Source organism: Neopelma chrysocephalum, unplaced genomic scaffold (genome assembly GCF_003984885.1).
Source record: "Neopelma chrysocephalum unplaced genomic scaffold, ASM398488v2 Primary Assembly neopelma1_181835, whole genome shotgun sequence".
Classification (NCBI taxonomy): Eukaryota; Metazoa; Chordata; class Aves; order Passeriformes; family Pipridae; genus Neopelma; species Neopelma chrysocephalum.
In genome coordinates, this window is record NW_020937865.1 from 20,383 (window position 1) to 44,482 (window position 24,100).

Here is a 24,100-nt window from a genome sequence, read left to right on the forward strand (position 1 = left end):
GAGATCATCCTCACACCTCCCAGAGCATCTGCATGGGGACAGTGGCATGTGAAGAAGGACGGTGTTTTCCCATGTACCAGCACTGCCTGGCTCTCTCCAGGCAGGATAAAGTGCTTCCACTGGGATCAGCGCAGCGCCATTCATTAGACATTAGACGCCTTTCCTTTCTCCCAGTGCCACAGCATCCTCTCAGTGTTGCTTTATCCACAGGCTTTTTAGAAAAACAGGAGACATTAAACCCTGTTCCTTTCTCCCAGTGCTGCAGCCTCCTCTCAACATCACTTTATCCATAGGTTTTTTAGGAAAGCAGGATGTCTTATGGCTCCAAATGGTGCTTCTCACGCAGCAGGAGCCCTGCATGGCTGGAGCAGACATGTGCTTTTATCCCATGGGTTATTGATGAGCAAGTGCACTGCGTGCCCAAGCTGGCTGCCATCAATTATCCAGCATTGCTCTCCAGTGGGAATGCTCTCCTCCATGTGTCAGGGCCCCAGCCCGTGGCAGGGGAAAGGGGGTGGTGGAAAGCAGGGGTTTGCCCCAAGATATGTCACCAGAGCCTGGCCCAGCACCATCACAGCATCACAGACCCCAGGCACAGCACCACAGGCAGGGTCTCCGTGGAAGGATGGTCCATGCCTGGGCTGTGAGTGGGACTGGGATGTGGTGGGGTCTGGGTTGTGAGTGAATGAGGGTTGTGAGTGGGATTGGGATGAGTGGACCTGGGTGGGTCGTGAGTGGGTCCAAGCTGTGAGTAAGTCTGGGCTGTGGGTGGATCTGGGTCGTGAATGAGACCAGGCTGTGAGTGGGTTTGGGCTGTGAGCGGATCTGGGCTGTGAGTGCATCAGGGTTTTGAGTGGGATCTGGCTGCCAGTAGGACCAGGCTGTGAGTGGGTTTGGGCTGTGAGAGGGTCCAGGCTGTGAGTGTGACCAGGGTGTGAGCAGATCAGGGCTGTGAGCAGGTCTGGGCCATGAGTGGGACTGTGCTGTGAGTGGCTCTGGGTTATGAGGTGGCACAGGCTGTGCATGGTGTGTGTGGCCTGTGAGTGTGTCCAGTCTGTGAGTCCAGCCCGTGAGCGGGTCAGGGCAGTGATGGGACCAGGCTGTGAGTGGGCACGGTGGGCACGGGCTGTGTGTGGTGTGCGTGGGCTCTGAGCGGGTCCAGTCTGTGAGCCCACGCTGCGCGCGGGTCAGGGCTGTGGTGACACCAGGCTGTGAGCGCGTCCCGTGCCCCGCGCTGCTCCGCACCACGACCAGCTCCCTCCGTCCCGCGGTGGCCCCGGTGGGGTCCCCCCCTCGCCCCCGCTCCCCCCGGCCCCGGCCGCGCCCTCCGCGGCCCACCCGGGCCGGGCCCCGGTGAATCAGCACGGGCGGGGCCCGGCGGGGCGAGGGGGGCGGGCCCTGCCGCGAGGCATCACGGGAGATGTAGTCCTCGCAGTGTAGACAGCTCAGTGTAATCCCGGTATCGTCCCCGCCCCGCGGACTCCATCCCCCGCCGTGCCCCGCGCGCGCCAGGGGTGGGCGGAGCGGCGAAGAGAGGCGGGGCGGGGCGGGGCGCGCGCAGGGGGGTTGTGGTGGCCCGCGGCGCGCGCACAGCACCGGGCGCAGCCGCCGCCGCCGGAGCCGCCTCAGCCGCAGCAGCGCCCAGACCGCCGCGCCCGCCTGTCCTCCTCTTCCTCCTCCTCCTTCCTTCCTTCCTTCCTTCCTTCCTTCCTCCTCCTCCTCCTTCTCCTCCTCCTCCTCCTCCCGGAGCCCGCAGCCTCCTCGCCCCCTTCTTCCCCCCTTCCCGGACCCCGCGAAGATGGTGGACCGCGAGCAGCTGGTGCAGAAGGCCCGGCTGGCCGAGCAAGCCGAGCGATACGACGACATGGCGGCCGCCATGAAGAACGTGAGTCCCGTCCCGCGGCCGTCGGGCTTCCCCCGCTCACACACACACAGACACACGCGCACACAGCTCCTCCTCCTCCTGCCGCCCCGCGCCCTCCCCGCGTGGCCCCCGCGGTGGGTGGGGGGGGCTCGGGCAGGGGGGGGCCGCGGGGGTGTGCGGGCCCCGGCCCCTCGCCCTCCCGACACCCCCCCGCCTGGGTCCCGTTCCCGTTGTCTTTCCCCGCGCAGGGATGCTCTGCTGTTCTCCCGATCTCCGTCCCCTGCCCTAGAGCCCCCCCACGCATCCTCTCCCCTGCACTAGAGCCCCCCATCCAGCGCCCCCGCATCCTGCTCCCTTGTTCTGGGGCTCCTCCCCTAGCCCCCCACACCCTGCTCCCCTGCCCTAAACACCCCCCATCATCATCTCCCTTGTTCCGGCGTCCCCACCCAGCCCCACATATCCCCCTCTCTCTGCCCTAGAACCCCCCCTTCATCTTGTCCCCTATTGTGGGGCCCCCTCTCAGCCCCACACATCCCCTTCTCTCTGCCCTAGAGCCCTCCCTTCATCCTCTCCCCTATTCTGGGGCCCCCACCCAGCCCCGCACATCTCCCCTCTCTGCCCTAGAGCCTCCTTCTCATTCTCCCCCTGCCCTAAACCCCCATGCATTGCCTCCCCTGCCCCTCTCCCCTGTTTAGCTGCCCCCTGCCCTGGAGCACCCTCGCATCATCTTCCCTGCCTTAGAACCCCCACGCGTTGCCTCCCCTGCCCTGTAGTCCCCCAACATCACCTCCCAGCCCCATCCCCTCTCTCTCCCCACACCAGGCCCCCCTGCCTGCCCCACACATCCTCTCCCGTGCCCCCCTCCCTGCCCTGCCCTGCCCTGGCGTGGGGGGGCAGAGGAGCCAGCCCGGGGGTGTGGTGCTCCCTGGGGGGGTCACACCGGCTCGGGTCCCAGCGGGGGGAGGCAGTGGGGGACCCAGCGGGGGGGGGGGTTGTGTCCACACCTCTCCCCGCTGCCAAAATACCTCCCCGTGCATCCCTTCCCACGCGTGGTCACTGGGGATGGTGTGTGCCCCTGACCCCAGAGATCAGGAGCCCTTTCACTGCCAAAGCCCTTATTTTTATTGCTCTTGGTTGGAGATTTATGAATTGAGTCATGTTGTATTCATTTCACGCTCTTAAAATAAAGACTCTGCATATAGCAGGCTGATCTGATTTGTGACACTGAACGCTCCCCTTCAATACTGACATTTTGACAATATAAGAAGGGAAAAAAAAACATATCTCTGATCTGATCTTGCAAACAAAGCAATCGTGGGAGGCAGGATCAAGTCATTCCAGAAGATTCTGCATTTGTCATATTGCAGAGAGGCTAGACTGGGTGGAGGGAGGGAGGGGGTGCTTTAAAGGGGAAAACTGTTCTTTATGTTTGTCTTCTTAGTCAGGTCTGAACCTTTGCTGGGAGCTGGGGTGTCCTCCCCGGCTGATGAAAAGTGAATGCTGATCTGGGAATGTCGCAGTCTGCCGTGGGTGCAGCTCTGTTTGCCCAGATTGCACCATTTTGTCAATAACCTTGCATTTATCAAACAGACACAACTGTCACAGCCCGAGCCCAGGGAGGGAGGAGATGTCTTATCAAGGAATGAAATACGGATAATCGGGACGAGATATTATCACATTAAACCAGCCGGGCTGTCCCTCTGCTGCACTGTGGCTTTTATACCATTTTCTGATAGCGGCATCTATTCATTTTAAAGCCAAGCCTGCTGTGTGAGCAGATCCTACAGCTCATTTCCTACGGATAATACAGCCCCCGTGACAAAGCCAGCAGGGATCTGCCTGGGACACACGGCCGGGCGTGTTGCAGTGTGAATTTCCCTAACCTGCTTACCCGGGCTGGCTGTTCAAACCCAAGGCGTTTCTAGCGATCATATATACGATTTTTCCTGCTAGTCCTTACAGGCCCTGGTGAAACAGTAACCCGGGCTAACGCCGCTTATCAGCTGCCGTGTAGTTTGGCCGTAAGGAAACGATTCCCAGCGGGAGCGCTGACGCCTCCCGTCCCCGGCAAACAAAAGGCAGAGCTTTGTTCTTCATTCCTGCACCGCGCTGCCCGAACCCCGGCACGGCCGGTCCGGCGGCGGTGGGCATGTCCCAGCCGGTTATCCCTGTGCCTCCCAGCCCCCAGCCCCGGTTGTGCGGGAGGCTGATGACCTCGCACTCATTTCCGTAGCAACGCCTAGTGATGTCATATGCCATGGTCCAAGCTGCAATGCACCCAGGCGGTAGCAGAGAGCATGCGGGCTGCGTCTAGCGAAGGTGATGCAGAGCCATCCTGCCCTCCAAACCGAGCCCTCTGCCTGCTTCCCTGGCACCCTGCTGAGAAATGAAGGATGGCTCTCCTTTAAAACCTGTCGTGGGAATGGTGGGCATAAAAAAGGCTCATTTTCCTGCAGCTTGATCTCACTGGTGGTGATGTGGGGCAGCTAAGTGGGTTGTTGAGCCTCAGCCTTGCCTGCTTGGGAGACTGTGCTGAATGCCTGTTTTAATGGTTTGACACGTGTGCTGGGGCTCTTGCTGTGTGCTGATTCATCCAGTGATGTCCTGGATCACAATATTTTCTCTTAAATAGTATTTATATATAATAAGTTCTAGCTCCTTTCCTCCTGCAAGTGCCAGCTGCCAGTGCTCCTAATTGTCCTACCTGCAGTCATGTTGCTGCTGTGGGAGCAGGATGCTCCTCCAGCCCCCCAAAGGGACAGGTTTACTGTGGAGTCTCAGTAAAACACAACAGATGGTCACATTGCCTACCAGAGGTGATGCCACAGCTGGGAAGGGTGTGGGGCCAGGTCCATTGATCCAGGGTATGGCTGCATGACCTTGGTCACGTCCCTTGTCACCTCAGTGCTGTCTGGGAGTACTGTCATCCCTATAAGGTGTTTGGGGGGCAGGAAGGCTCTCTGCTGGTCCCCAGAGTGGTGGTTGTGCCCACTGGTCAGGCCTTGGCCTTGCTTGCTGGGGTTTCACTGCCCGCAGTGCCAGTGGGTGAAGCAAGATGCATTTCTGTCTGGTTCAGCTTCAGGAAGAGCTTTACCGCCTGACCCCATGCCAGGGCTGGGGATCGATATCCATTAGCTGGGGAGACTGGTGCTGCTGGAGGCTTTCTGGAGGTGGAGCCCTGCCAAGCCCCTGGCTGGTGCTGCCCGGGGAGCAGAGCACGTGCCTGCCTGTAGACCTTCAGGGTGGGGGGGATGTGCAAGTGAATGAACATGATTGCAGTAACTTTTGCAGGAAGTAAGTCGCCTTTAAAAAGGGTGAGGGAAGCATTATTACATTGCACCTATGTATGATGTAGGTGTGGGACCATATGGCAGAGACCTGGGGTCCCCTGTGAGGGGAACACCTCACTTGACTTTGGGGACCCAACCTCTGCAGAGGGTGATGCTGTGCTGTATGTGAGGACCATCATCTGTGGTGGATGTGGAGGGGGGAATTCTGGAGATGCCAGAAAGCAGATGGCTGCTCCAAGCTTTAGACACCACAACTTGATGCAGTAAATGGCAGTTGTGGGTGGAGGATGGGGAATTGCAGGCCTTCCCTGGCATGGGGTATGTGGGCTTCTGCCATGTTGGTCACCAGCCAGGCAGGTTATCACCCCCCACATCCAGTGACCAGGTTAGCACAGATAGTGGGGCTTCACACAGACAGCAGGCTTGCCCTTGGAAAACAGGGTAGTAACACAAACCCATCCTATCTGGAGAGTCCTGCGGGAGTGGAGCAGGGTTGATTAGCTGCTTCTGCTTCGCAGCATAGACAGACAAAAGGGTGAGGTGGAAAGGCTTCTCCAGGAGGAGTGCTGGGCAGACCATCTGTGATGGTGGGAGGGGAGCAAGGAGCACGAGCTGCTGTAGTAGCACTTCCCAGGGGGGCTGGAGAAGGCTTTGGAAAAACCATTTCCAGTGCCGAGGTGAATGTTGCAGTCATTTGATGTCGGCACCGAGTGACTGCATCGATGTTCTTGCCACCATCCCTCATGCAGGTGTCTTGAATGCTGCTCAGCCCCCTGGTGCCTCCTGGGTCACCAGTGGATTGCAGTGGTGGTAGGGATTTGAGACAGCACAACTGATGAGCAGGGAGCAGGGCTTCTTTTGTGGAGGTCTGCAGGGTCAGGACAGGAGGGTGGCTGTCAGGAGCTCCTCCCTTCCCACCTTGTAACACTTCATGGTACATTGGAGAGGTAGCAACATGCCCTGTACATGACTGCCGTGGGCAGTGTGCACATCAGCTGTATTAACTGCCCACTCTTCAGCAGCTCAAGCTCTTAGAAATTCCTCTTTGAGCTCCTGTTAAGTCCTTATCTGTGAGTTTTAGGAAGAGTCACTGACTTATGAGACCATGCTCAGGATTTCTCTCTGTTGGCCACGTGTAACAACCAGGTGTGGATTTGATTAGAAATAGCTCTTCTTGAACTAAACTATGATGAAGAATGTAGCTGTTGAATCCTGTCTGAGTACATGGAAACAGTAATGCTCTTGGGCAAGGGCTCTCCAAGAGCTCTTGGATGATTTGGGCTTGGCCTGTAGATCTGTTGGATGATGTCTAGCCATGAAAGTGCAAAAAAGGTTGGTGGGAGTTATCTTGAATTTTTTAAATTTGGTTTTTTAACCTTTATTGTACTGCTTCTTGTGGGTAAAGATGGCTGGCTCGCAGGAGACTCTATTTTTTTTGGTACACCAAGTAAGCTCCATAATGGCCATGGATAAGCCCTGTCTGCCCAACCTGCGTTCACAAGCTGATCCCAAAATTGTTCCCTGGAATAGACTCTGTGGACACTGATGATGTGAACTTGGGCTTGCTAGAAGCTTCAGGAACAGCAATTTAGGGGCAACCACAGAGCTTCACCTCCAGAAGTGTTTTCTGGATTAAAAACTCCTGTGCCTCTGGAGCATGTACATTGTTCTTGGCTTGTCTCATCTGACCTGGATGATGTCTTTGACATCCTTTTAGCAGTTCTCATGGATGTGCTGGATGGTGCTTGCAGGAGCAGTGAGGGCTGCCCAAAAAACTGTGATATATCTGCTGGGATTTGGATTGTGATCAAGGGAGATGAGGAACGTGATTCTTCTTCACCTTCTGTGGCTGGTAGAATTAAGATTTTCCTTAATTTGAGGACCCCCACCATATTTTTTCCTTTGTGCCGTCTCTTCTTCACTGTGTATTACTGAACCACTTCATTCTAAGCTGTTCTCTTGTGGCTGGGCCAACAGCATTAGGGCTGGTCAGGAGCATTCTCAGCTTGGCTTTCCAGGTAGGAATAAGAAGCCTCAGCCTTGCAGAGCTTAAGATCAGGGAGGTGGAGTAAGAGCAACATAATGGTCCCCAGTAGCCTATGGGGAGGCCTAGGCTGGGCCAGGGCTTTGTTCCCTGGCTGGTGAGTGACCCCAAGGTGACAATCCTAAGGAAAAGGATTTTTCAGAGCCTGTATTTCTACTATCTCTGCAGAGCCTGTAGTTAGGAATGGAGCTGTGACTCTTGAGGATACAAGGAGAAACATGGCTCAGGGTGCAGCTGATGGAGCAGGGACTGGAGAGGAGAGTGGTAGCCATGACTTGACATCTGGGGAAACCTGCATGGATGGTGACACATCTGACAGGGTCCAAGGCACCAATTCTATGACTGAACTCTTCAGCTTCTATTTGGAGCAGCTTCATGCCAAGTAAACCACGTGCAAACAAATGCACAGAAGTTGTATGTATATATTTAGGAAAAATAAAAAATCCAGGCTTTTGTGTGTCCAACTGCCAGTGCTTGAGTAACCAGCTGCTTCTTGGGAGGTGGCTTTGTCTGAGCTCAGACATGTCCTTGGCTGTGGAGCACTGCTGGACTTGTTGGTGCTGCTCCTCTCCCTTGGCAGAGGTGAGTCGGGAGCTCAATTCCAGTCTGGTAGGGAAGAGCAAAGAGGACTGTCAGACTGGTTCAGACTAGAACTGGCTGCTTGGTGTGTCCCAGCCAGACACCAGGCTGCTCAGAGGCAGGTATGGAAGAAGAGGCATTGGAAAATGCCTATGGTGTGACCCAAGGGAGCCTTTCCTCAGGTGAGTCGATGCCTGGGGCATTTAGGGCTCTGCCTTGTGCTGTTCTGCCCACTTCTACCTCCTGAGCTGTGACTGACAGCGAAACATGAGTGCATATTGGAATAACTGCAGTACGAAGCACAGTGGAACAGGATTTGCCTGGCTTCCCAAGCACTTCTCCATTGACAGTCTTGGTGGGATACAGGCACCATCTTCCACCTCACTGTGGCAAAGCTGTAATGTGGGGCTGAGGTAGCTGACACACCATGGATGCTTCCAGGTGTTCTATGCTTCAGTGCTCTGCAGCTCAAGACAGCTTTTTCCGAAGCTAATGCTGTTACAAGCATTTCCATGCTAACTGCTTTGGAGCCAGCTTAGACCTTCCTTCCTTCGCTGGCCAGGCCTTTGTCATTTCTTTCTGGGAGGCTGAAAGCCTTCAACAACTTCTATTCTTTACTGGGAAGGTAACTAACCTAACTAGTCCTTGGCTGAAGTCTCACTCCCTCCTGTTAGATTCACATGACTGCAGAGAAATGGCAACTGCCATTTTTGGAAAATGGCAACTGCCATTCAGTTCATGGCAACTGCCTTGTCTGGAAAGCAAAAATTGAGTGAAAACAGTAGTATTTACTCCATTCTCTTAGCGATGGTCACCACTGGAAGGCAATAGCTTGGAAACCAGCTAAAACAAAGGGAAGTAGCTGTGGATTTGTCACTGTGCTGGTGAAGGTACAGTGGCTTTGTCTTTCAACCTTTGAAACCTTGAGTTGAGAAGCCGTTCAGATAAATGGCTGTGGTTCGCTTCATGCTGGTGGTACTGAGATAAAATGCGCTGCCAGGCTTTGCCTGCGCTCCTGATGGTGCAGCTTTTGGTCACTGCAGGTGGGGACACTCTTCTTTCCCCATGGAGACAAAATGGCTTTTGGGAATGCAGCCCACGGCTTGCAGAGTGCTGTCTGAGGGCACTGAGCATTCACTCATGGGGGGTGGAGGACCCTGCGAGGGAGCACAGTGGTGAAAACGTGGGCTGTGCATCTGCACTGCTGAGGTCCCTCCTGGTCTCTGCTGCTGCAACCTCCCACCTCCCCACATCCCTTTGGGCAGCTATGGGGGCGTTGGTCTGGAGCAGGCAGGAAAGGGGAAGGATGTGGACCCACAACCTTCCTGTGGGGTTTTTGTGACTGGGTGGTGTGTCAGCTACACACAGACAGTGCTGCCACAGCCAGCTTTCTCATATTTCTTCCCCTGGCTGCTTGATGTAATGAGCAAAGTCCTTCCTCCCATCCTAAAATGCAGGAAAATGGGGACAAAATGACTTTCATTCTGCTCTTTGGGCTTGACTCCTTGCTCCAGAGTCCAGATGTCAAGATGCTGGATTCCCACCCGTGGCTCTGGGGGAGGAGCTTGGCAGCAGGATGGCTTTGTCCGGCTTCTGCGAGTGCACAATGACAGCCAGCCCGAGTTGCTGCATCTCTCCAGCCTCTCCAGTGGGCTGAAGCCCTGGGAGCTGCTGGGGCTTGATCTTCACTCTGGTTGCAGGGCTGGTTTACTTGGTAGGGTCTGGAAACGCTGGAAATAGTAAATTCTGGAAAATGGAGCTGAAATGATGAGGCAGCAATCCTTGGGCTGCAGGGAACACTGACAAGACTGTCTCAAAAGCAAAGCCTTCGTGTAACTGGCGAAACAAAAGCCTTTGTCTGCCTATTTAAGGGCAAACTTCCCCCAGTGTCAGGTTTTTCTGTGCTAACCCAGATGTAGTCACATCTTGGGCATGACCCAGCACATGCTCAATTAGGTATTAACAAACCTGATTTTTGGTCCCAAGCTACTGATCTAGTGACCAAGGGTAGTGCATTAGTTAATAGCAGTAGGAGAGTAACTAGAGAACATGTCACTGATGATGGCGTGAGATTCCCTTAAAGTGATCCCCAGATTAGGGATTAGAGTACTTAATGTTTTTCTTCTATAAAGGAGATGTTGGAATTGAGTCCGTCTATGGGTGTTTGAGGCAGCTGCACTTGGACGAGTCTGCAGGGACTCCAAGTACAAACCATTCCTTAATTGTTTGCAAATTCCCTCTGATCTCGCTGGATGGGTTGGCTTGCTCGGGATGTATCTTTGCTTACGTACCAGGCAAAGCTACGTGGCATGTCAGTGTGCTTCTGATTCCTCTCTAAGAGGTTGAGCCTGGCTTCAGCAAGGCTCTAGGAAAACACCAGTGAGAAGACTCGGCTTCAGTGCTAATGAGGCCGCTGATGGACACGTTATTTGGACAGTTGTGGTGCTCAGGAGCATAAAGTTTATTAATAGTAGGTGGAGAAGCTGTTGCTGTGCCGTGTGCTAACAGACATGCTCGACAATTGCTGTAGGAGATCTCTGCTTGTAAAAGACTAATGCTTAGTATTCAGCAGTGAATGAGAACTTGGGGAAGATTAACAGCCTTTGATTTACACCCAGCTGGGGCAGGCGTTGGAGCTTTGCCTGTTTATGCTGTTGGGCTTTGTTACGTGGGATGAATATTTCATTACCTTGAAGGTGGGAGCTTGGCTTCTTGCATTTGGTGGTGTCAAGACATTGGCGCCCGAGGGGTTCTGTCACCTGTGATGAACTGAGATTAAATCTGTGGGGTGGTAGTCCCTTGGGCTTCAAAAGAGGTCTGGGAGGAGATGGCTGGAGCCAGGCAAGGGTAGTTAAACCCACAGTTGGATCTAGGATAGTAAAGTGACCCTCCTTGTAATTTAAAATTGGCTGCAGTGCTCCAAAAGGTTGCCAGAGCAAAAACTTGACTATCCTCTGTTCTGCAAGTTCATTTAAGAAATTAAATAAAATCGTCTTTGGTAGAGGTGTGTAAGATCAAGCCTGAAATCCCTGAAGCAGTGGGAGGGTAAGGCACATCTGGAGGGATAATCACCTTACTCATGGAGGCAGAAATCAAACCTGTCATGGAGCTGGCATGCTGGAGTCCACCTGGGTGTTCTGGGAAGTCTCTTGCTTAATCTAGCAAAACACATTTGAGACACCAAGGAACTGCTGGATCTGCAGACCAAGAGACCTAGAGCAAAAATCTTGTGAGGGTTTTTTATTGATATTTCCAGAACCCTACCTTGATGTGCAACAAGCAGAAGTTCACAAAGTGTTTGGGGCAGTGACAGAGTGGTTAAAAATGGATGTGGTCACTGCAGGGAGTTTTGCATGGCTGCAGCTTCTCCCATTTCACCCTTTGGAGCAGCAGCTTGCAGCTGCCATGGCAGAAGTGGCTCTGCCATGCCAGCAGCCAGGAATTGCCAGGTTCATCCTGCTCCAGCAGACCTTGGGAGCAGACTTTCCCAGCAGCCAGAACTTGCTCTCAACCTTTCTGAGCGTGTCCTGTCCGTGACCCCTCATCTCTCCTTTCTCTACTTGGCTCAGCTGAGTAGAGGTCATGGGCACAGCATAACGCTGTCATTTTTTGAGCCCCTGATTAAGGACCAGCCCTAGCACTTGACTCTGCAGGGAGGATTTGATGATCTGGTGGCAGGATTCTTCCTGCCTGGCAGTGGGGCTGGAGGTGAGCAGGAGAGCCCTAAGATCTGAGCCAGATTAGTACTCTTAGAAGCTGTGAGGTAAATCTTTAAGCAGCTCATGCTCCCAACAGCACTAAACACCCTTCCCACATGAAACTTGGTGCATTTATCTAGAGTGTCCCTGCTTGTGTGCTGGAGTCCCTGGAGTCTGTCTAGCTTGAGTTTGTTTTGCCATAAATTGGAGGGGATGAAAAAAAGTCTTTCTCTGCGTTGACCAAGTCTTAAGACTCTAGAAATGACCAGTGGCCATCCCATGGATGGCTGCTTCAGCTCAAAAGCCTGTGAGTAGATGGACTCTTCTGAGGAATAATGCTCCAATGGAAATTTAAAAAAAAAAATCAAGTCTTTAAACTTGTACAGAAATGCTGCTGAGGAAGGAGCTGCAGTTACTCTTGAAGAGCCCTTCAGCTCACACCTGGAGAAGCCTGATGCAGCCCAGAAGAGCCTACAGCAACCATGAATTGTCATTCTCCTTCCAAAGGGATCAGTGGATCAACTCTGAGCTCCTAAAACTTGGGCATGCCTCAAGGGCATGTCCAAGCTCTCAAGTCAGTGGTGTGCAAAGCCCTGGTCTTCCATGTGCTTTGCAGAAAGCTTGGAAAAAAGGCCTATCAGCAGCAAACAGGGCAGCTAATCCAAGGCAGGAGAGCTCCCCATGTTGCTGGATGATGGAGAAGGGTGATGGTGATCTTGGGCTGCTGCTGAGGCGCTCGCAGAAACGCAGCAGTGGGCAGATGACGCTTGCCAGCCTGCCATATCCCGGGGAAGGAATAGCTTGGCATCCCTTCTGTTGCTTTGTAGTTAGCAGGCAAAGGTGCTGGTATCCCATCTGCCAGAGACCGTGTGATGAGCCCTTGAGTGACAGTCCTCTGAAGTGCTGGGACTGATGTGGTTGGACTTGCTGTTCTCTCCATCTGGTGGCTGGAAGGCACTAGGCCAACAGAGGTCGATTATTTTTCCTGAGAGTTTTTATAAGTACAAGGCAGGTAGTGGCAGCAAGATGGTGAAACAAGTTGTCCTACAGCCAGTTTTCGTCTTGTTTAATAGCCTGTCACTAAGGCTAACAAGAATCTGTGTGTTAATAAGGAAGACAAGAAAACTTGGGCATAATTCCTTCCTGGCTCAAAAAGCACACACTGGCTAGAGGAGCAGCTCCTGTGCAGTGCTAACTCAGAAATGGTTTGTAGCTCCACACTTTACATGACCCTGGGAGGCCAGGATTGTTCCTTCCAGTTGGTTATTGGGATGTGTCTGGGCTGGTCTTTGTCAACAATAGCCATGGCAGATTGCAGGGTCTAGGAATGTGCCTGGAAGGCAGGCGGATGCTCCCTCATGGTTGCCTTATCTCAGAAGCTGCAGATGAAGTCGGTGAGGCAAATCAATGGCACCCAGGTGTTCTGCTGCAGGAGAAACTGGAGCTGTTAGACCGAATGCTGGGACTGCAGCGCTGCAGATAAGGGCTGGTACACGAAATGCTGCTGCCAAACAGAATGGAGCAGCTCAGAGCTCTGCTGCTCTCACTGGTTTTCTCACCTTGACTCCCTTTGACCTTTTATGTGCAGAAATGACCCAAGTAGTTGAAACTTGCGTTTTTTCTCTAGCTGAAATCCATCACGGCCACACTGAAACTGGAGTAGGAGGAGTGCAGGCCCCAAGGACTGATCAAGCCTGAGTGCAGTGGGATAACATTCACCTTGGCTTAAACAGCTGTTAAGCTATAGAGGCCAATGAAATAAATGAGCTCTTGGTTTTCATGTCTCCCAGTTTGAAGACTTTGCCTTGGGTGGTTCAAAGTCGCCTTAAGTAATAAAGGCTGCAGAGTGGGATGAAAGCCGCTGTTAACTGTAGGAATATGCAGAAATCCTAATCAGTGTCTGGGGTGCTGAGTAGCCTCTGAGATCCAGTTGGGCTACAAGCACCAAACAGTCTCTGCAGACACTGCCTTGATGCACTGGGAGCAATTTGAAATGTGGCAGAACCATCCCATGTGCCGTCAGCCACTGTCCTGTGATGGGAGCTGGCCCAGCCAGCTTGAAAAATGAGAACTAACAGGTGATTATTCATAGTGAAACAGGCAATGGAGAAGGCAGTGGGGAACTTGTGACTGCCCACAGCCTGTGTGTGCTTGTCTGGGATGTGAGGAAGGGTTCAACCTACAGCCCAAAATCCCCCGTGTCATGCTGAGATAAAACACGAGCAGAGAGGACAGTGGAAGGGGCCAGCAAGGAGAGAAGCAGTTACGGTGTGACTTCCACTTTGGAAGTACGACATGGGGGCGAAGGCTGGGCAGCAGGGGAAAAGAACCCAAACCAATCTGGCAAGATTTTAGATTTAGGTCTAGTTTAACACACGCCTACTTTGCCAAAGTAGGACAGTGCTTAAGAAAAGCATCTTTCCGAGTGCTGCGATGGTGTCGCAGGACAGCTCGCTCTGGAGCGCGCGGGGAGAGGCTGTTCTTGACAAGGTTGTGCAACATCGAGTCGTGACTGTCATCAAGACACAGGGTAATGGTGTCATTTTGATGTGCTTGAGGGCAGTCATTTCTTCAGAAGTTAGAGGGAGCTGGGGACAGAAAAACCAGGTGGTGTCTCTGGCACGTACTTCCAGAATGGCAGCACTTGGGCCGCTGGAGGTGGGCTTGTCAGAGTATTATTGGATAAGACCTCCAGGATCACAGAGTCCAACCTTTAAGCAATCCCCACCTTGTCAACTAGGCCAGAGCACTGAGTGCCACCCCTAGTTGTTTCTTAAACACCTCCAGGGATGGTGATTCCACCACCTCCCTGGGCAGCCCATTCCAGTGCCTGACAGCCCTTTCAGTGAAGAAATTCTTCCCATGTCCAACCTGAGCCTCCCCTGGCGCAGCCTGAGGCTATGTCCTGTTGTCCTTGCAGATGGGTGTTGGGGTCCCATTATGAGACAGCAGCTAGAGATGGGGGGGTAGATGGTGTGGCTGCAGGTCATGAGTATTTATGTGCTGTTTGAGCCTGAAGGGGTTGCCTGCTGGTTGTTCCAATTGCCAGTGGCTTCAGATAAAGTAAGAGTTTTGGTGGTAGGACTAGACCAGAACATTGTTTCAAAAGCACATTTTTGTTCTAAAAAACAAAACAGAAAGGGGACCTTTAGGCACTTCAGAGTGACTAAGGAGCTGCATGTGAAGGAAAACAAGGTGCTTGCTGGGGTTTGTGTGGAGAGATAACAGACTTAATTACATGGTCCAGGAGCTGTAGATAGAAGAGAGAAAACACGAGTGCTGAGAAGGAGATGGATGTTGTGTATCCTGGTAGGAGAGGGGCTCTGGTGATCTTTAAAAGCTGTTCTCAGTGAACAGTTTGAGTTCTCATGATCTGTCTCCCTCCAGGAAAGCTTGGCTCCTTTGTAGATATGTGATGTCTTCAGGGACTGGGGATCAGAAAAGCAAGTGTTGATGATTATAACATGGGTTGAACTGTCAGATGTTGATGGTATTCTCCAGGGAAGCATCTCTGGGTCCTCTCAGCTTGCTGTGCTGTTTGCTTTAAGATAAGACATCAAAGCTAGGCAGGAGCCATAAATGGGTGGGTACTTAATTATCAAACTAAGTGAAAAGTGTGTAAGGATAAACAGGTAGAACTCAGTCCTGTGATGGATCTCCATGGCAGCTGCTGAAGGGTCCTCAAAAACGATCATTTCATGTTGTACTCACACCTACTGATGCATGGTGAGGAGTGGAGGATGGGAGTCCTGGAATAAGCCCTGTAAGCAAACTAACCTGCCACTGTCTGGGAGCAAGCCTTCCCTTTGGGTCTCACACAGGCCTGTTAATTAAGATGCTTCTGGAAAGAAAGTGCAATAGGACCAACCCTTGGGCTTTTGGAGTTCACGTACCTTGACATTAGGGGCAGGTAAAGCTGTGCTTGCTCCCTGGCTTCTCTGCATGAGGCTGAGCCTTCCCTGGCTGCAATGTGATCCTTGGGCATGCCGGGAGCCTGCCAGGTTTTGGGCAGAGCGCTGAGTCAGAGCTCCAGCTGGAGTGGAGAAGTCAGGAAAGCCTTTTCCGAGATGGTGCCGCCTCTGCAGTGCTTTGTTGCAAATCAGAGGGCTCGGATTTGTACAAACCTCTGGACTCCCAAGCAGCAGAAATGTTAAACTTCCAGTAGTTTTTGTCCAACGGGAACTGTCAGAGTTTCCCTGTGGCTTTAGGGCACTTGAGTCTTGGTGGTGCAGACGCTGTGCCATCAAAGGCTGTGGGAACTGGTGAGACTGGAACTGGCAGTGTCCTCAAGCTTGGTGGTGGAACGTGCCTCCCAGCCAAAGCAGGCAGTGTGGACTGCTCCATGCCAAGCTCCCTGTGCTCCCTGGCCAGGTGTCCTTGTGCAGTGTGTGAAAGGTCAGGCTCCTGGCACTTGTGTTTTCCTTTTTTTTTTTTTGTTCCAAGATAGCTAAAAGACTTTCCCCTATCAGGTTTCCAGCATGTGGATTAGCTCTTTGTGCTTGGCCGTTTATGCCACATCCAGGGCTTGACTCCATTTCAGCCACATGCATCTCCTGCCCTCTCTCCCCAGTCTCCAGGGGCACAAGGGTGAGATGAGGCTGGACAGTTACTGAGATTTGTGAAGCAAGTTTTGTTGTTCAGGGAAGTAAAACTCCAAACTGACTGAGCTTCCCAGAGAGCAGGTAGACCTCCAGCCAGAGGCTCATGGCTTTGTGTTCCTGCCAAGGCCTCCTATGCCAAAGTGAGATTTTCCTTTGGCTATTTGAAGTCTCTGACTCCATGTAACAGTACTGGGAATGGCATCAGGGGACCTGATCAGGGTACTGCCCTTCTTTAGGGAAGTGAGACCTCTCCAGGGTCTGAGTTAAGAAGGAGGAGGGTTCTGCCCTCCAAAAGGGCTTGTAATATGACTGCTGCAGTGTGATCCAGGCCTGATGCAGGATGTTGCCTTATTGATGTTACACCAGAGGTGTTTCAGTGCAATGCTATAAATTGAGCCTGCTGTTTAGCCTGTGGCTTGACTGAACTCATTTTGTGTTGGTATCCTGCTGTGTAAGAAAAAAATCAGCTCTGAAGAGGTGGCAGCAGCTCTGGTCAGACAGAGGGCAGGGATGTCCTCAAAGGCAGCTGAACCTGGGATACACCTTTTCCACCTTCCACTGACTCTGATAAGGCAGCTAATAAGGCAGCTAAGTGTACCCTGCTGTCCAATATCTTGTGTCCTGGGCATCTTGCATTTTCTTCCTGCTGGGAATGCAAGTGCCAGATGGTTTTCTGTTCTTCCTCCCTCAGCTCAGTCGCAGACTGAAATGTGTGGGACTGCAGCCTCTTCCCTTCCCTCTCCTAGTGCTGAGGGATGCAGTCCCTGTCCCCACCTGTGTTACACCTTGGCCATGTCTCTGCAGTGCTCCTTCCTGGGAGCCTGGGTACCACTAGGAAGCAGTGACATGGTTAACAAGGCTCCCTTTCTGCTTTTGCAAGTTCTCTGTGAGCTCCCTGGGGGAATCTGCTGTCTCCACAGGTGTACCTTCCATCTGTCAGCCAGTTTGTTGAAAGGATTTTGACAGGCAACTTTCCTCCATAATCCTTAATAGCTTCAAATTTAAAATGTTTATGGCAAAGCTAATCCCACGAAACTCTCTGTAGTTTTAATAAATCTATCCTCCAGCAAGACTCTTCTGGTGAGAGGAGGTAAATCTGCTTCTTCCTACAGTGATACATATCTGCAGACGTGGCTGTGGGGCAGCTTTAAATCACCTGCTTGGTCCTCACTTAAAAACTGGTATCTCCACTCAGGGGGCACCTTGCTAAAAGCAAGACCTCATGGGGTTATCCACCTCCACAACTTCTGTCAGGACTGAAAACTGTTGGAGTCAGTGAGTCTCTTGTATGGCTGGGCACTCCATTTACAGCTGGAAGGCAAGAGAATAACTCAGGCTGGGATTCCTGGATGTTCCTAGGCCCAAATTCCTCACTCAAAGCAGGACAACTTAGGTGGGGAGAAGACCCCGAGTATCCTGATCAAGCTTTGAATATCTCCAAGGACAGACAATCCATAGGCTCTGGGGCAGGGGGACACCTTTTTTGTGCTCCAGTGTCTTCCAAAGATGGCTTTAACCTCAGAGGAACTTTAATGTGTGTTTGTGCAGGTGTCACTTGGGGGGAAGAATGAAGGGAGTCATTCTGTAAAAATGCAGATCTCTAGAGACCTCTGCCCTCGCAGCACCAGGCGAGCTGGGGACAGTGCCTGAGTGACCTGCCACGGGTATTTCAGTTGTGGTCAGGCCTCAGTGCGGGAGCAGCGTATCCCAGGGATCCCAGGGCTGTGTGGTTAAACAGCTGTCGTTAGCCTGGCTGGGAGAGGGGGGGTGAGGGTTATTCTGGCACCGGGAGCTGCCGGATGGCCCGGGCATCGCTGCCCTGCTTACCTTGGGCGGGAACGCTGGGAGCTACCTTGGCACTCTGCCCCATGCTCCTTGTCCTGTGCTCCTGGAGACTGCTGATAGTCACAGGAGATCCTGTCCTTGTTAACATGACACCCATTTGCCCCATCCCTCTGCCACCTTCTACCCTTGAGCAGAAGCAGTTGTGCTGGTTTGCACTGTGAGACCCTCTTCCATACAGAAAGGGGCTGTTTGCTGTTCCCCTGCCAGGCTGTGGAGCAACACAGGTCCAAACAACAGCAGGGGTGGGAGTGGAGGCTCTTCTTGCTCCTCTGCCTTGAAGAAAGAAGTAGGGGGGGTCCAGATCAGAGATCAGAGACTCTGCTTGCTGTGGGGGAAATTGAAGCTTAGCTGTAGCCTGGTTTTGGGCGGAGACATCAGCCAGGGCATGGCTGAAGAGCTGCAGGGGGAGTGAACGTTGTTGGAATGAGCAGGTCAATACAGTGTGAGCAAGTGTGAGTCATTCCAGGCCACTCAAGTGAGGTCCTGGGCTGGGCCATCCTCCACCTTCCAGCAGGAGCCGTTGGCCTGCTGATCCCCACCATAAACATGGTTATCTGGGTCCAGAGCAAACCTTGTCCTTACAGATCCTTGTTAGAGTGACTCAGTATTTGCAGAAGCCTTTCACATCCAAACCATTACCTAATCCCTGAGTGCCGTGAGGAGGCTCACAGGTTCCTGCTCTGCTGGCTGGCTTCCCAAGTGGCCGTGCCCAGGGTGTGGATGTGGTGGGGCAGTGTGCTCCCAGGGCATGGGGACAACAGCCATGCCCAGGCTCAAAGTGCCACTTGGCAGCTGAAACCATCCCAGTGGAGCTATTGTTGTGTCCTGTCTGCTCCAGGGGTGCAGAGACCCACACACAGGGCTCAGAGTCAAGGGGGATGTGAGCCCTTCCTGCCCATGAGGCAGGGCCATGAGGCACTTGGCCAGAGGTGCTGCCCAGATGGCTCCACTCCAGTGTTGCGGGAGCTGGAATGGGATTATTGTGATACCAAGTGTGATGCTTCCAAGGTAACTGAGATCACTCTGTGCTGTCGTCTCCGTAATCCGTCTGTTGTCACAGCACGTGAGGCAGGTGACGCTGTGCATTGACACTGTAACCTCAGTGAGGAAAATCCCAGGTGGGAAGGATGTACCCTCGCCATGTGAGCCTTAAGTCCTTATCTGTGCAGATGCCTGAGGCAGCTGTAGTTGTACCATCTATACATTCTTTGGGTGTCTCAGAAACACAGCCTGTGCTCATGGGAGGTGGAAGAGGTGAACACCCCATAGCTCTGGTGGTGTCAGTCCATGTGGCTAGCTCGTAACCCTGGACCATCTTCTCCCTCTTGCTTTGATTGTCCCTCTCACCGCATCACAGAGCCTGACTCTCCTCCCACAGATAAAAGGCATCTCTTTCCTAGAAGATTTTTCTCATTCTGGAAAATGCGTGATGGACAATACTTCGAAATGAACCCACTCCCCTTTTTCATGGGGGACTGAACCACGGCATGATTTCCTATCTGGCTCCTGCTGCAATGGGAGCAGATGCTGGATGACAGAGCAGGACTTTGCAAGCCAACTGCCTCCTGTCTCTCATGAGAGACTCACAGGAGCACCCAAGCAAATGATGGGAGTGTCAAGTGACTGGGGCTTAACCCAAGTGTCTCTCTTGTCTCTCCCTCTATCCATGCAGGTGACGGAGCTGAACGAGCCCCTGTCCAACGAAGAGAGGAACCTGCTGTCCGTGGCCTACAAGAACGTGGTGGGGGCACGGCGCTCCTCCTGGCGAGTAATCAGCAGCATCGAGCAGAAGACCTCTGCCGATGGGAACGAGAAGAAGATCGAGATGGTCCGTGCCTACCGCGAGAAGATCGAGAAGGAGTTGGAAGCAGTGTGCCAGGATGTGCTGAGCCTGCTGGACAACTACCTGATCAAGAACTGCAGCGAGACGCAGTACGAGAGCAAAGTCTTCTACCTGAAGATGAAAGGGGACTATTACCGCTACCTGGCCGAGGTGGCCACCGGCGAGAAGAGGGCGACCGTGGTGGAGTCCTCGGAGAAGGCCTATAGCGAAGCCCATGAGATCAGCAAGGAGCACATGCAGCCCACCCACCCCATCCGGCTCGGGCTGGCGCTTAACTACTCCGTTTTCTACTACGAGATCCAGAACGCGCCGGAGCAGGCCTGTCACCTGGCCAAGACGGCCTTCGACGATGCCATTGCCGAGCTGGACACCCTCAACGAGGACTCCTACAAGGACTCAACGCTCATCATGCAGCTCCTCCGCGACAACCTAACGCTCTGGACGAGCGATCAGCAAGACGACGACGGCGGAGAAGGCAACAACTAGACCCCCCGATGGACTGGCAGCCGCACGCTGATGCTAACTACTGCAGTCTTTATTTTTTTCCCACGAGTGGGGGGGGGTCAGGGGTGGGGGAGGGAAAGGGAGGGGACACCTTCCCAGGGAGGCCCCCCACAACCTGTCTTTGATTGCCTCGTTGACATTTTTGCCAAAACACCACTAGTGGAAGTCAGGCTGGCTGTGCTGGTATGGAATAGCAGCCTCACTGGCATATGGACTGTTCTGTAGATTATTAATACAAGTGGAGCTGTCTTTAATTTAACTTTATTGCTAGAAATAAAAGGGTTTTAAGATGAATTTGCGTGGATGGAATGGCCCTCGTTTTTAAGGAAAGCAACGCAAAAACATTAAAAAAAAAGACAAAAACAAAACAAACAAAAAAAAAAGGGAGTTCTGTGGTTCCAGTAAGGCTTCGTGCGTTTGTTTCCGCAGTCCAGGTGCCGTGTGTGTCCGCACCACGTCACGGGGCGTCTCTCTGCAGTGCTCTGCCCGCCAGGGCGCAGCCTCAAATCCCCAAATTGAGAAGGAATTAAAAATAAAACCAACAAAACTAAACAATTTGGGGCTCACAAAGCCCTGGGATTTAGGCCATCCAATCTTTCTCTTCTTTTTTTTTTTCCTTTATTTTTTTCTCCTCTTGTTAAGATATTTCTTAGGGTAGCTTACAGTATTAACACTAAATTGCAGTTTACAGTGTTTCTACATTACAGCCATATGACATCAAGCCTTTGATTGTCTGTTTTTCTTTCTTTTGCTAGTTCTTTTGGCTTGCCTTCCTGAGCAGTCCTGGCCTGTGGACTGGCTTTAGCTATTCTGTGTCGCCCAAGGCAAGAAGATCGACCGCCCGAGGAACATCAAAGCTGCTCTAGTTTTTTGGTCAACAGCTTAACAGGTGCTTGGCTAGCGGCTGTTTCAACTATTTTAAGTCCACAGCAAAAGGTTTAAGAACTTAATTAGACAAGGGGGAAGTGTTTAAACTTAAAGAAAAAATGCCACTTAAATAAAAAAAAATAATAAAAAAAAAAATTAAAAAAAATGAGCATTCAGGTCTGTATGTCATGTACTGTGTTTGGTATTTCAAAAGACCATCCTGGTTTAAGGTGCCACAGCTGCTTCCTCAGGGATTGCACTGCCATTTCACTCTGCCTGACTTTCTCCCACTGTACCATGAGGTTTGTCAGCAGATCTCCAGCACCCAGGCTCCCTTGTTTGTCACCAGGGAAGCCAGGTGCGTTTTCCTTTCTCCTGGGGAAGCTTGTGGTGTAATGAGTGAACTTCAGGAGCTTAGAAACTAATTTGGTAGAGAAATTCCTCAAGAGGAAGAGCTACAATCATAGACATTTCTATCCACCATCGGGAGCCCAGGAACTTAGTTCTCTTCTTAGCAAAATCTTTTCCAAGTCTGTCTGATCTGGCTGGGGGTGGGGGATGGGTCATCTGAGTTGCTTAGCAGGTAATATTTACCCCATTTTGAGTAAGTTTAGCTTTGATTTTGATTTTCCCATGGTCGTTGGAGGTTCACTGCTGTTCTCTGGCTCGCAGAGCGCTGCGCCCTGCAGCGCTTCACCCAACGCTGTGCAGTGAGAGGAAACCGCACTCGTGCTTTTATTCTTTATTAAATATTGGTCTGATTTTGGAAACAGGCTTTCATTGTCCCTTTGAGAGTCAGCCCAACACGGCGTCGTGGTGTGGCACACACGGCACAGCCGCTCCTGCTGCCGGGGTGTGCGGGGGGATGCGGCTCCGGCTCCCTCCCCGCTGTCCTGAAGCCGCTGCCCGGCTCCCCGGGGAGCGAGCGGGGCCAGGCCATGCTTGGCCCCCAGACACTGCCCCAGTGGTGCTGGAATAGCTTTTTCTGGCCGGTATTCATCCACCCAAAGTCAGGCCCAGGCGCTTTGCAGGAATTTGGGGTGCAGCATCCCACGGCGAGGGGCCCGCGGTGCCAGTGCGTGCTGGGACCGGGAGATGCTTTAGGCTTCTTACCTCCCTCTCATCGACCCCCGTGTCCCGTGAGCAGTGTTGTCCCAGCTGTACAATTTGGAAGTGATTTACTGGAATTACAAAACCTATCTTTTTTTTTTTTTTAAATTACTACTCTTTTTGGCTTTTGCTCTGGCTGCTTTAGGAAACTTATGCAGGAGAGATGGCACAAGAGGGCTAAAAACGGAGTGGGGGTCAGGGACTTGATTTTTAAGCAGCTTGAATGGTTTCTTTCATTTTTTAAGAGATGCACTTGCCTATGATACTGTCTCTCCAGTGAAATGATTACTGCTCCATTACTCTATTGATACAATATTGTGCATGCTAGTGTCGTATTTCTATACAGTAGCTTGAAATTTATTAACTTATACTGTAGATGTTATGTATTCCTATGACAAAATAGTCTTCAAAAATTTTCTAAAGTTTTTTAATTTATTTTTCTTTCCTTTTTTTTTTTTTGGGGGTAAAGTTTGCTCTACCAAATAGTGATCGTAACAAACTGATCTGTTATGGATGTTGCTATAGTGACATGCAATTATATATGATTTTGTTTTTAAAAAGGAAAAAAAAAAAGCAAAAGAAAACACCAGTGTTAGCTTAATCTTAATGTCTGGTGTTCGTCATGGTGAAATTATAACTATTACAGTGTAGGAGAACAATGACTGTGTTCTTTGAATGAGCCTTTGTTTGTGCTTTTTGTCATGTTATGCAGTGAACTATTTTTAAGGTCTAATCAGTGATTATTTTTCCAACTCCGTGTTTCTGTAAGGAATTATTTCACACACGGACCATTCTTAGCAGTTTTTCCTCAGTGATGGAATATCATGAATGTGAGTCATTATGTAGCCGTCGTACATTGAGCAAATAAACTTACAGATCTGACGTCAGCGCTGCTTAATTGTTATCGCCTGTGTCGAGTTTCTGGGGGGCTCCGTGGGGTGGGGAGGGCTCGGGAACAGCCGGGTGTCTGATCCCGGGGGCCACCGCCCTTCCGCCGGCGCAGAGGATCCCGGCGGATTAAGGGATCACCAGGCTCCTTCCCGGGCCAGAGGCGAGGGAAGGTGGGAGCCGCGGGGAGGGTTCCTGGATGCTCCCGTGGCCGCAGGGGTGGGTGTGTGGGAGCCTCCCCACCTCCCTCCCTGCCTTCCCTGATGGTTTTCCGCCCGGAGCCACACGCGCGGTGACTCACGCTGTAAAAATACTCCCCTCCCCGGGAAACTATAAACGGAAAATGCGCCCTGACTCACGCGCCCTGCGAGGGATCCGGGGGTGCAGGGTCGACACCCCCGGGAAGGGGCTGGGAATAACCCCTGGGTGACGGCAAAGAGGGGCTGGGGGCTCGCCGAGCACCCCCACGCAGAGAGAGACACCCCGAGCCCCACCCCGGCGCCGTGGTGCTCCGACAGCCCCCTCACCACGGCATTTTGGGACGTGAGAGCCACTGTGGCATGGCCACGGGAGAGAGGGGAGGGGGCTGGGGATGCTCCTGGAGGGGCTTCTTCCCCTGGAGACACGCTCGGGCTGGAAAAGCCTCGCACCCCCAGACACACACACACACATAGGGAGCCCCCCCAGGCACACAGGTGACCCCTGGCAGCAGGAACTGACCCCGGGATTGTGCCTGAGAGCTGCCAGACTGCTCACCCCTGAGACTGCTGGGGCAGAGGGGATGGAGGGGAAGGGGTTCGTGGAGCCCCCCAAACCCAAAGAGGGGCCTCGCGGCCGCGAGATTCCTCCCAGGTCACTGTCTGCCTCCGGGATGACTCAGGGGGGATTAGTGGGATTTGTCAGAGTGGGAACATCGAAGCCCTGGGCCTGACCTCAGCCATGTAGGGCCAGTCCTGCCCAGAGGCAC

General features: G+C 52.5%; 1 protein-coding gene across 1 annotated transcript; it reads left to right on the top strand.

Annotated features, from left to right (window-relative positions):
- The first annotated feature begins 1,664 nt into the window (after positions 1–1,664).
- LOC113962495 (14-3-3 protein gamma) lies at positions 1,665–20,651 on the top strand. The gene is made up of 2 exons (XM_027673245.1): positions 1,665–1,885; positions 19,594–20,651. Exons 1-2 carry the CDS (start codon positions 1,799–1,801, stop codon positions 20,248–20,250), a joined length of 744 nt encoding a protein of 247 aa, XP_027529046.1. The 5' UTR covers positions 1,665–1,798; the 3' UTR covers positions 20,251–20,651.
- The last annotated feature ends 3,449 nt before the right edge of the window (positions 20,652–24,100 follow it).